The 11,498-nt window shown below is 45.8% G+C and overlaps 5 protein-coding genes across 5 annotated transcripts; 3 read left to right on the forward strand and 2 right to left on the reverse strand.

Moving 5' to 3' along the window:
* Positions 1 to 249: 249 nt before the first annotated feature.
* PGRI_009420 (ESCRT-II subunit protein SNF8) lies at positions 250 to 1,099 on the forward strand (the record flags this gene model as incomplete). Its single annotated transcript, XM_040788655.1, has 2 exons — positions 250 to 722; positions 790 to 1,099. 2 exons carry the CDS (start codon positions 250 to 252, stop codon positions 1,097 to 1,099), a joined length of 783 nt encoding a protein of 260 aa, XP_040652427.1.
* Positions 1,100 to 2,383: 1,284 nt separating this feature from the next.
* PGRI_009430 (xanthine phosphoribosyltransferase) lies at positions 2,384 to 3,465 on the forward strand (the record flags this gene model as incomplete). The annotated part of the gene is made up of 5 exons (XM_040788656.1): positions 2,384 to 2,419; positions 2,571 to 2,677; positions 2,732 to 3,056; positions 3,200 to 3,309; positions 3,372 to 3,465. 5 exons carry the CDS (start codon positions 2,384 to 2,386, stop codon positions 3,463 to 3,465), a joined length of 672 nt encoding a protein of 223 aa, XP_040652428.1.
* A 597-nt stretch (positions 3,466 to 4,062) lies between these two features.
* On the reverse strand, positions 4,063 to 4,487 carry PGRI_009440 (dolichol-phosphate mannosyltransferase subunit 3; the record flags this gene model as incomplete). The annotated part of the gene is made up of 3 exons (XM_040788657.1): positions 4,063 to 4,224; positions 4,310 to 4,378; positions 4,440 to 4,487. The coding sequence occupies 3 exons, from the start codon at positions 4,485 to 4,487 to the stop codon at positions 4,063 to 4,065; spliced, it is 279 nt and encodes a 92-aa protein (XP_040652429.1).
* A 2,541-nt stretch (positions 4,488 to 7,028) lies between these two features.
* On the forward strand, positions 7,029 to 9,363 carry PGRI_009450 (uncharacterized protein; the record flags this gene model as incomplete). The annotated part of the gene is made up of 6 exons (XM_040788658.1): positions 7,029 to 7,437; positions 7,491 to 7,625; positions 7,674 to 7,793; positions 7,847 to 7,981; positions 8,036 to 9,222; positions 9,274 to 9,363. The coding sequence occupies 6 exons, from the start codon at positions 7,029 to 7,031 to the stop codon at positions 9,361 to 9,363; spliced, it is 2,076 nt and encodes a 691-aa protein (XP_040652430.1).
* Positions 9,364 to 9,758: 395 nt separating this feature from the next.
* Positions 9,759 to 11,069, reverse strand: PGRI_009460 (uncharacterized protein; the record flags this gene model as incomplete). Its single annotated transcript, XM_040788659.1, has 2 exons — positions 9,759 to 10,682; positions 10,734 to 11,069. 2 exons carry the CDS (start codon positions 11,067 to 11,069, stop codon positions 9,759 to 9,761), a joined length of 1,260 nt encoding a protein of 419 aa, XP_040652431.1.
* Positions 11,070 to 11,498: the final 429 nt, after the last annotated feature.

Below are 11,498 nucleotides of genomic sequence, written 5' to 3' on the forward strand. Positions count from 1 at the left end.
AAGAAGGAAAAGTTCGAAGAAAAGGAATGTAAGAAGAGACTTCGCTTGTGTGGGTGCGGGTCCCCCTAGCCATATATGGTTAGCCTATGAATCCACACGCGCTAACCTGTTATAGATGTAGCCCTTATCGAGAGCGAGATAAGGGTTTGCCTCTTATCAGATAGCTTCATGGATGTCTGACCCGCCTGGGGTAACTATGACCAGGACTATCTAGTGGATTCGATCCCCTTTCTACTCACTCCATACACCATGTCTCGCCGTGGAGTGGGCCTCGGGGCCTTTGCAAACCGAACTCAGGCAACCCAATCTTATGCTACTCATGGCGCCAATCTCCGCTCTACCCATACTGCCTCCCTACAGACTCAGTTATCGGTCTTTCAGTCGTTGCTCCACACCTTTGCCTTAGAACATAGCTCTACCATAAAGTTGAACCCGACATTCCGAGCAGAGTTTGCCCGCATGTGTAACACCATCGGGGTTGATCCCCTTGCCGCAAGCAACGTCAAGGGCAAGAATGGCCGTCGCGGAATGGGAGAAGGGGGTAGCTTCTGGACCCAGATTCTAGGCGGGGATATGAATGACTTTTACTTTGAAGTCGCAGTTAGAGTTGTGGAGCTCTGTAGAGAGACCAGGAGCGAGAATGGTGGACTAATTGGTGTCGAGGAATGTCGCAAACGAGTGGGGAAGGGCAAGGCGATCGGGAGTGGGCTCGAGGTTTCAGAGTATGAGGTTATTCCTTCAAAAAATACGAACATATCTCAGTGGTTAACCAAACTATGTGCTTGGCAGTGACGACATCCTACGAGCAGTTCAGTCGCTCGAGCCTCTTGGCTCCGGATTTTCCATTGTCAAGGTCGGCACCAAGCAGTACATTAGGTCCATTCCTAAAGAACTCAACAGCGATCAAGCAACAGTCTTAGAAGCCATTCAGGTGCTAAGTTTTGTCAGCGTTTCAATGCTACGGTTAAACCTCGGATGGGAAAAAGCTCGAGCACAAACTGTAATCGATGACCTGCTTGCTGATGGTCTAGTTTGGTTGGATGCCCAGGGCACTGAGAAAGAGTACTGGTCACCCCAGAATCTTCTGGAGGATGGATAAACTAGGAGACCCATGTCATTCGCATACAAATCACTACATCATGATCTCTCGTGCACCTGTCGAGCTACACCTTTCTAGGAGAATCCCAAGCCATAAATGATCTTTACGAAAATATTTGCTCTGCCTTTTCGAGCCTATCAGACTCCGACGAGCTACAGTTTTTTCAATACCATTACCTGGGACACCTATCTACGGGCATTGAAATTATATAAAGAGGCCATCCAATTCACGCAGGGAGATCAAAGCTCGAGTGATGGGTGAGTAAGTATCATTGGCAAGGATCAAGTACAAGCGGGGTACACATGAATTTGGAGAGCAAAATCCTCAATAGTTTCATTTCTGTTTCACTTTTGTGAATATCAGTCCTAGCTTGGTAGCAATAGCAACAATATTCTACTTGTAACTAGGGCGATCTAAAGCTGCATAAACCTCATTTTTGGGTGTTGGGGTTACACGACCTTGCGTGATACGGAGCGACGATGTATAAGATACTTTCCCCAGTGAACTGTTTTGAAATCATCTCAAATCACCATCTATGAAAAGTACTCCATTGATTTCGATATAATTTAGATTTATCAAGCATACTACATACGCCTTGTCACCATATCCCAATTTAGTGCTCTAGCGACAGACCCCCTTGTCTACGGTGAATATGAAATCACATAGTCTCCCTGACACTGAAGATGAATCGTTAGAGCCAGGGAGGTCTCCGAGGTGCCAGCCAAAGACGCAGCCCAAAAGAGACTAGGAGGACAAACTGCTGCCGAAGTGGTCATCCAACTAATCAGTAATTTCTACTTTATTGCTTTGGATTTCGCTTCCAAATACACAACACGTTCTTGGCCTTTCGGCAACAACAATGAATTAGCAATGGATAAGTTCTACATTCTCGAATGCTATGGTAACTTTGCGCTTTCCACTGAAGTCCCCGAGCTGATCAGGGAGCTGCTTTAAAAAAAAATCCTCTTAAGAACATGGAGATGTAGGAGATATGTCGGAATCAAGGGTTTGAAGCAACCCTCAAAAGATATACGGGAGAATTGTGTAGTAAAGTAGGAAATCCATTTTAAGGGTCCAACGGGGGAGAGTACCTCGGGAGTACAGATAAGCCCCGCTGATAAACATTTTGATCTTTTTTTTTTTTCTTTCCATTTTTTTTTTTTTTCCTTCTGTGGGAAAAGAAAAAAAGAACATTCGACAGGTTGTTGAATAATTTACTTCTTTAACCTTGGACTATCATTTTATCATTTATTGCTATTCGATTTTGGAAAGCTTACCGCAAATATGTCGGACCAAAAGCAATATGCCACTTACAACGATGTAAGAATCCCCTAGGCAATGGACTGAAAAAAAACCCCCCGATTTTGAGAAGACACATGAACTTCAAGATTCTCACCCCACAAAATTGATACAGTCCACAATTATAAGAACTTTAAAAAAAAGGGGCCAAGGCTAACAAGATTCTCGACAGGTCCACAAACTCTGTAAGGATTCGGTGGAAAACCACCTCAAGAAATTCGACATCAACCTTATAATTGCCATTGGCGGTGGTGGTTACATCCCTGCCCGCATCATCCGGTACGTTCAAATCCGCATGTGCCCCTCTGGACTATACTGACCTTTGTTAAACAGGTCCTTCCTCAAGCAGGAGCCCAATGCACCTAACATCCCCATCCAGGCCATCGGTCTGTCCCTCTACGAGCGTTTGACCACAGACAGCGTTGAGGAGGCCCCTGGTACCGAGGTCAAACGTTTGCAATGGCTTGATATGAACTCTTCGATGGCCAACTTGGTTGGTAAGAACGTTCTCATCGTTGACGAGGTCGATGATACCCGCACAACCCTAGCCTACGCCGTGAAGGAGCTCGAGGGAGATGTTGAGAAAGCTCGGGCGCAGCTCCCTGCCGACAGCGAGCTTAAGAACAAGAAGACTAACTTCCACATCTTCGTTCTACACGTATGTTATCTTCTCCCCAACCCCCCCCAAGCCCCCACCCAAACAGTAATCGAAACTTATGCTGAACATCAACACCATAACCCCCCCCCCCCCCCTCCCCCTCCTCTCCGGAGATTGATGGGTTTGGCTGACAACAGAAATAGAACAAGGACAAGCCCAAAAAGGGTGGGTTCCGCGATGATATGATGGAAAAGCGTTATTGCGCTGCGGTCACTACCGGGGATGTCTGGATCTGCTACCCTTGGGAGGCTGAGTATGTTATACCTCGAACTCTCTATCTAGATTGTGGCTAACCTTCTCTTCTTCTGCCTGCAGAGACATTAACGAGCACGATACTCTGGCCAAACAGCATCCTATCGTCGATACAAAGAAGCCTATCATCAAAGAATCCTCTACCGAGGCCATCTAGGAATAGGTCGTTTGAGCGAATGATCGCATTGTCATAAGCATTCCAGTTTGCGAGGCGCTTTGGCGGTTTATATCGTTGACTCTTTTGGTCCTCGATTTCACTGTCCATGCTCAGACCAGGTGCATACATCTGAGCATGTAATTTTTTACGATATCCTTGATGAATTTCTATAGAAAAAGTACTCTCTCTTTTTTGGCAGGTTGGCAGACCGGCAGGCTGTCCCAAAAGACTTCTTGACTTGAAACTGTTCCTTGTACTCCATTACTTTTCCCGAAAGAGACTGATCCCGTAATCACCGAGGCCTTATCGTAACCACCGGAAACCTTAAGCCTAGAGTCCAACATTGTTTTGCGGACATTGAATTGTAGACGGGTATCAAGAGAAGATATCATTGGTAGCGGGAAACAAAAAGTCACGAGCATAGTGTATTATTGATCCGGCGCAGCCTTTTCAACCCTGCAGAGACAAGAGCCCCCGTGTCCAAGCACCAATCCGCAGCTTGAACTTCTCAAGATTCAGACTCAGATCCTGTCTGCCTAGGTTCTGGGTCTGGATATCTGGTCATCAGCCTAATCCATGCGCCCAGCGATCTCACATTTAATCGACCTCAACCTTCCCCTGGCGCAACTCCACCTTAGCAAGCTCAATCTCCTTTTGTAGCTCGGCGTGTGCCTCGGGGACATCGTTAAAAGTGAAGATCGCCACACCTAGGCGGGCCAGGAGGTAGCAAGCGAAGACAATAAGTGCATAGAACGGGAGCTGAGTGATTATTGGTTAATTTTCTTGTCATCGACACCTTCGAAGACCGAAGTTTTGGGGGGGGGGGGGGGTTTGGATGACGTACAACTGGGATGATTTCAGTCTGGATAGTCTCGTTCAGGGGAACAAGTCCAAGGAAAAGGGAAAGGTAGAGCTGATCAATTGTCAGTAAGGTCCATGCGAGACTGTTTCTCGAGACTGAGGGAGTAGCATACCGAGGAGACAAGGAGAAGAACGGAAAGAGTCTGGACAGCACGCGTCATGGTGAAATCGATAGATAAGTAGGATATTCACAAAGGAGAGGAGAGAGGTCAATTGTGAAGATAGCACCGGTTTATCGTAGAAATGAGGGACTCGTGGGTGTTGCGGCGCTGTATGCGGCAAAGGCCAGCTTGGGATATGCGCTTCTTGGCGCCCGGACCAGGTCACGTCTGTCTAGAACCAACCTATTTTGACATCTAAGGAAATTTGGGAGTTTAAAGGGTTACAATATGTACGAGCTTGTTAAATATGTATATTGCCTATATCTGATTCTTTAATCTGTTTGAAAGAAATATATAAATATTAAAAATGAGAGAAGAATATAGACAGTCCACACATTCCGCTTTAAGCCCTCCAGGGCGCCGCCGCCGCGAATCTGATTATGTAAGCAGAAATAGCCAGGTGCTCAGGTGCTTGGTGCGCTGGAGGGTCAATAAGATGCACCCACTACAACACACATACTTCATACTTGACGATTGTCTTAGAGGCTAGACTGATCAATACAGTACATTCTCATTTATCTCGTAGTGCAAGGGAATCTCATGTGAACCCCCTCCCCCACCAGCTTGACCTAGACTCACCTATGAATCCATGATCTACCCATTTCGGTCTGTAACCAGCCAGGATCCAGGGTAAATGCATTGAGCGACTGGTCTTCATCTGATTACTATACCAGATAGCGATGAAATTGGATCTCTCATGTACCACACTTAGGACTGAGGGTTGATGCTTAGGAATAATCAGCTTCCATTTACAGTGTCCCATTCGAGCGGACATACGCGAGACCGCCCGCTCGGGATCCCATAATGGCATAGATGGGCGTTCTGGTCGACCTCTGCAGCAGATTGCGTCTAGCATGGTAGAACAACACGGCGCTTAACACGTTGACATCAATATGATCGTATACCAGCCCGGTGGGCACCGGCGATGAGGACAATACCTAGTTGGGGCCATGGTGGGCTGACTATAGCGAACCTTTTAGGGCTCAATAATAGTATATAGCAGAAGATAATGAGCATCTGCAGTGATTGATTTGACTCAAAGTCAGTTCGGTTACGTGCAGCGAAACTGAAGTATAATACAGTATAATATCATATAGTTATATGGCCGACTCAGTGTAAAATTATGTTTCCAATGTGAGAATCAAAGAGGCATTGTTGATTATCAATCCAAACATATCTCATAATTAGTCTCCTATCTCTTGGGATTAGAAGCTGGAGGCCATGGGGCTCAATTATCCGATTACAAATTCAGGTGATCCCTCCCTGTCATCTGCACCCCGAGCCTGGGAAGGGAAGCTGAGGTGTCAGTATTTCAATAAATTATTGCGCGAGCAATGAGTGATCGATTGTCTTGAAAGGGAGAATCGACCACCAGCGCGTCACCCATTTGTATACTGATACCTCGATTGATTACCGAAATAATCCCAATAATTCCGTGTTAAATGAGAACATGTTACAAGTTCCCTGCTGTCGGATACTGCAAAAGTAAACTTGATGATAAGGATGCAGTTCAGAAATCAATGCCGATAATGACCGTTCTTGAGATAGAAACGGCCGTAACTGCGATAGGAAGATGATATATGTACGAAATAACGGAAGCCCGAGATCACGTTCTCGAGCGTGCCCTAGACCTACGCCAAGAAATAAAACCTATGGATTTATCTTCCCCAAATTTTCAAATCAGCGAGAGAAAAAAAAATGGAGGTGCTAGAGGATGAGATAACGCTAGTCATGAAAAGTGAGCGTTTCCAGAATGCTGAGTGTCTTCGCAATTTGCCCGTAAATGAAGAATTAAAGGATTTTGAAACATGAGCACTGTTATCGGTCATTTCTCCCAAAATTAGAAGCCATAGGCTACTGGTTAGGAACTGTAGGATAATGGTTAGTCCATCAAGCTTATGTAATTATCCCTAATTGGGAAATTATCATGATTCATTCCTTGAATATCGTGGTTCGATTCCGCGCAGCTCCATTTCTTTTTTTATTTTTTTTTTCTTTTCTATCTCTCTCTCTCTCTCTCTCTCTCTCTCTCTCTCTCTCGTATGTTCTATTGTTGTTGCCAATCAGCAGAGAAAATACCGAAAATGAATGTGCTATTTTAAATACTAAGTAGATAGATATATATTTATATTTACACACTTTTTTGGGCCATTCCTACCATAGATGAATCTAACCTAAATGAGACTGGTGCCTGAATCGACCTCAGGCAGCACACTCCATCTCTTCACAAGTTTCAACGTGTATCTGCGATATTTCTAGTGAGAAAGGTCGCTTGTCTTCCACTCAAATCAATAATCCACTTTAGGCTCTCGTTGCCTAATTAAAAGCCATCAGTGCTCTCATATCACAGTAAACGCTGTTTGTCCAGTATTTGAATTATTGCGACGGGTTTAGCAGGCTGCCATCTAGGCTTCTCCATCAAGCTGAGGAGGCTTTTCCCGTTCAGGCAAGGAATTCATATCTTCACGTCTTCAAGTCAACACAGACCCTAAAAAATTACCCCACACTCCGGAGGCAACGATCTGACCTCGATTCGGCAAGATGTCTTCCGCAGGTATATCTACTGCCCAACTGGCCGTTCATGGAGATGCTAGCCAGTCAGTCTCGACAAAGGGTAATTTGGAATTGCCTTCTGTCAAACAGATTCTCTCAGATCTACCGGAGGTTTCTTTCTCTTTACCACCCCGTACGGCAACCATTGACCCAGAAGAACAACAGGAGATGTTCCGTGGATTACAAGAGATCATTGAAAAGGCCCAGGACGTTGGAAATAGCTTCGATCTCAAGGAGCTCCATGCATCTCTTGAAGAGGCCGATGCAAACGAAAAACGCGGCCGACGGGACGCCGAGACCCTGCAAACCGTGAGGGCTACTCTGCAAAAACTCTGGGATTGTAACTCCGAATACTTGGTTCAAGCCGCTGAGGTCATTGCAAATGGTAGCAGAGATCGTGTGTCAATACTATCTAAATATTAATTTTATGAATTGCTAATTATGATTTAGCTTCATGGCGTGCTCCATTTGGCCAGTCGGGTGTTTTGAACTTTTTCCTGGATGTGGTTTCTTTCAAGGGCCAACTCGATACCAGCTTGTTGCTTCACTCTTTGCGAGTGATTGGAAACTCCTGTGCCGATATAGGTATGCTGAAATTATTATATCTATGCCTAGATAACTAACTTGATGCAGATGAGAACAGGGAGATTGTTGTCAACGGAAACTATACCCTTGCTATCATTAGATACTTCCTTGATCCAGATTTGGTTTTTGTTGCCATTCCTGTTATCTACAACATTTGCATGGATTACAGTACGTTCAGAAATAACCTTTTGGTGATACGTGCCTTGCTAATGTGATATCAGAACCAGCACATGCTCAGATGGCTGCTAATCGGACAGCTTACATCTTATTAAAGTTGATCAAAGATGGAGAGATCGAAGACAATGAGGCTCTACTTCATTTCTCATACGACTTGATTGAGTTGGCCTCGGAGCAAGGTATGCTTATATCTCAACCTTAGCCTGTTTTCCGGTCTAACGCGCAATTTACAGCCGAAGGCATTGAGCACTCTCCCGACGGCACAATTCTACTGTTGATGGAGCTTGCCATTGACAAAACTCTTGATTTTGCGCATTTCTCATCATTGGCAACTTCTCTTGCTGCTTACCTGGAGAAGGAGAAGTTCCAGAATATCTGTGTGTCGAACGGATTGGTGGAAGGCGTGTTGGACGTCCTGAGACATTCATTTTCCATTGTGATAGACCCTTCTTTAAGCGAAGACATTAAGGCTCTCGCGCAGCTCCGCCTCAAAATTAATCAGGCCTTGGCCGAGGTATCAGCGTCACCATTGTTTGCCCAGTACTACCCCCTTGACTCTCCTCTTTCACAGACATTGAAGTCATGGGTGGTTGCAACCGAAGATCAACTTCAGATCTGCGCCTGTGTCATGCTTGGAAATCTCGCCCGGTCCGACGATGTATGCCAGGTGATGGTCCGGGACCTCAAAATCCACGAAGAATTGATATCCGTTCTCAAGAGCGATGCCCGTGGTGCGGTCCTGCACTCTTCGCTTGGTTTCCTGAAGAACCTTGCAATTGCCGGCGACAACAGAGCCATTCTAGGGGAAGCTGGTATCATCCCTGCCATTTCGCGATTATGGGCATATGATTCTGTTCCGCAGGTTCAATTCTCGGCTGCAAGTATTGCGCGACAAGTGATTATCTCTTCGATGGTTAATATTTCCCATCTTCTGGCTCCTCTCTCACAAGATCTTGATTCTCCAGCTCACCAACGGACCTATCTTTCTCTGCTCCTGTCTCTTTTTGAGAAAACAGACTCCACACCAATCAAGACTGAAATTGGACGGACAGTTGCTTCTATCTGTCGGACTGTTAGCCCCAAAGCTCGCGATGGAGATGAAGAAGCAACGGCCTTGCTTGACCGGCTGTACACCCTGCACGAGGGTGTTTCGCTACCAGTAGGTGCGATGATTACACAAACTCAATGGCCTGTCGTTCGCAGTGAAGGCTGGTTTGCTCTGGCTCTGATGGCGACTAACAAACTCGGCTGTGCCGCCGTTGTGGACTGCTTGCACAAGACGGAGGTTACCGAGTTACTCAAGACGACCTTAGCCGGGGCCGTTCCCAATGAAGATAAGGCCGAGGAAAAAGACGAGTTGAAAGAGACCAAAGACCGTGACAACGCTTTTGTGCTTGTGCAAGGACTGTTGACGAACGAGGTGAGTTTCCTGCCCTAGAATAATGTTAGACATTTGCTAACCAGAAAATAGTCCGGTGCGCTTCCTGTCGGCTATAGAAACTTGCTGGAAGACTTGGTGAAGGTCAATGCCTCACAGTTGAAGGCTGCAATAGATGCTTAATTGGAGAGCTCAATATGACATGAGGATACAAGGCATTATGTTTGCATATGGTTTGATGCTTCAATCACGTATGTGCTCTACTTTAGACCGTGGAACCAATATTGTTTAGAGACAGACTCAATAAAAGGCCATGAAAAAGCTGTCGGAGGGATTTAAAAAGAAGGCATAGCTGTGTATATATATGAGTGTGTGTACCCTAAAAGCCTAATACTCCGAATGAAATATCGCTATATGCATACAGATAACTCCTAGCCCCCGAGCGAACAAAATCTACTTCTTTATAAGAACCTGGTTGTAGACGCGCAAAGGTTGAACAAAACCGTTGGGTATATAGGTATATGTACATGTACCTTCCTCCATTAATTGACACAGTCTGATACTCAGCGACCTCGAGATCATTCAGTGTGCAAACACACCTTCTCTTGCGCATATTCCCTGTAACGAGTAATGAGGTCTGTAGCATCGAGACCGGCCGCGCCTTGGCGGGCAGAATAGTGTGAAACAAGGCCCTTGCCATCTATAATAACATGCGGACGAGAGCCATCTGGCATATGCCAATTGCGGGACGATCCGTTTTGATTGTCGTTGCGGAAAATACGGTGCAAATCCACTGCATCATTACCCCAGAAACACCCAAAGTTATCGCTGATGGGCTCAGTTGGATCGACCCATATCGGGAACTTGTAACGGCCCAAATCATTGTTTTCCAGGTGGTGCAAGAAGGAGTAATGCTGCTGCGCACCAACAGTCCAATCATGCAGGGTCGGACCAGTGTCGGTGTATATGGATCTCGCGATAGGGTCTCGATCCGAGCCGGCATCTCGGGGAAGTAGCCAGCGATGCCCTTCAAATGGCGGCTCAAAGTCTTTGTGTACTCTGAAGCTCAGCGGCCCCTGCCAGCGTGGAAGACTGGAAGCACGCCAGTCGTGCTTCAGTTGCGACTTTGATCGGGATGGTTGTTTCACTTCGTACAATTCAGGCAGATATGGGAGTGCAGTTCCCGGATGACTGTGAAGGGATGCTAGCGCTGCTTCATTTGCCACATTGGCCGATACTATCAGCATGCTTGGATTGTCGAGTTTCGTCTTTACGATGGTTGAAATGGCGTTATCCTCCAGGAACACGACATCGCCATCGATTCGGATGTACATCACATTATCCTTTGCAACTTTCCACTCATTTTCATAGCCGTGAGAAAAAATAGAATACTCGGGTGTTTGGTTCACAATAGAGTACAGCCATTCCATGCTGACGGCGTCATCGGTCTGCGGCACAAAGACAACCTGATCTAAAAATCCATTATTATGGACTAGGTTTTTCTGGAACGGTGTTAGCCTTAATCTATATAGTAGCGGCGACATTGTGCATACCTGCAAATAGCAGTCCAAGATCGCTGTACGCTCATGGTAATGGAACGGAACTAGAGCGACTATTTTGAAGCCCTGCGGCTTAGAGTAATGGGCCGTTCCTTGCGAGAATGCGAAGAACGGAGAAATCTCCTTGCGAAATAGTAATGAAGAGATATCAAAGAGTATAAGTCCCGGATTGAAGTAGGCTAATACTACCAGAATGATGCATGCATAGCCAATAACACCCCACAGAAGGAGAAGGGTCCAATCGCGCCAGTTCGAGGACTTATTCTCATTGTTGGACTCAACATCGCGAAGGTTCTGGGTACGACCCATGATTAAAACCTCCCGCGCCATCTGTAAATCGTTTGGGAAGCCGAAGATGATGAGAAAGCCGATGCGAATTTCTGGGCACCAAGACCCAATTTAATGTCGAGTAAGACCATATTTCCGGTCGTTTTAAATAAAGCTTGATGATCCGTTTTCGGGACTTGAATTGTAGTAGCCACTAGTTAGCAAAAACCGCTATAAAACAAGATCGACCCTTCAACTCATTTCACTTGACAAAGAACTAGGATATGTCGCGTACATTGCCGGATTTGGTTATGGTCAACGGAAAGCGGACAAAGGACAAGGAATGTGGTTTTGGAATGCAGGGGTCGACGACTTCGGAAATTAGCAAGAGCTTAAACAGAGCCATTGCTGTATAATGCATATTTTGGTCTTCAAGAATACATAAGTTGTGCATACTGTATAAGTTGTGTCTCCTTGTATGTGCTTAACATG

The sequence above is a fragment of the Penicillium griseofulvum genome (assembly GCF_001561935.1).
Source record: "Penicillium griseofulvum strain PG3 chromosome Unknown contig_79, whole genome shotgun sequence".
Taxonomy (NCBI): Eukaryota; Fungi; Ascomycota; class Eurotiomycetes; order Eurotiales; family Aspergillaceae; genus Penicillium; species Penicillium griseofulvum.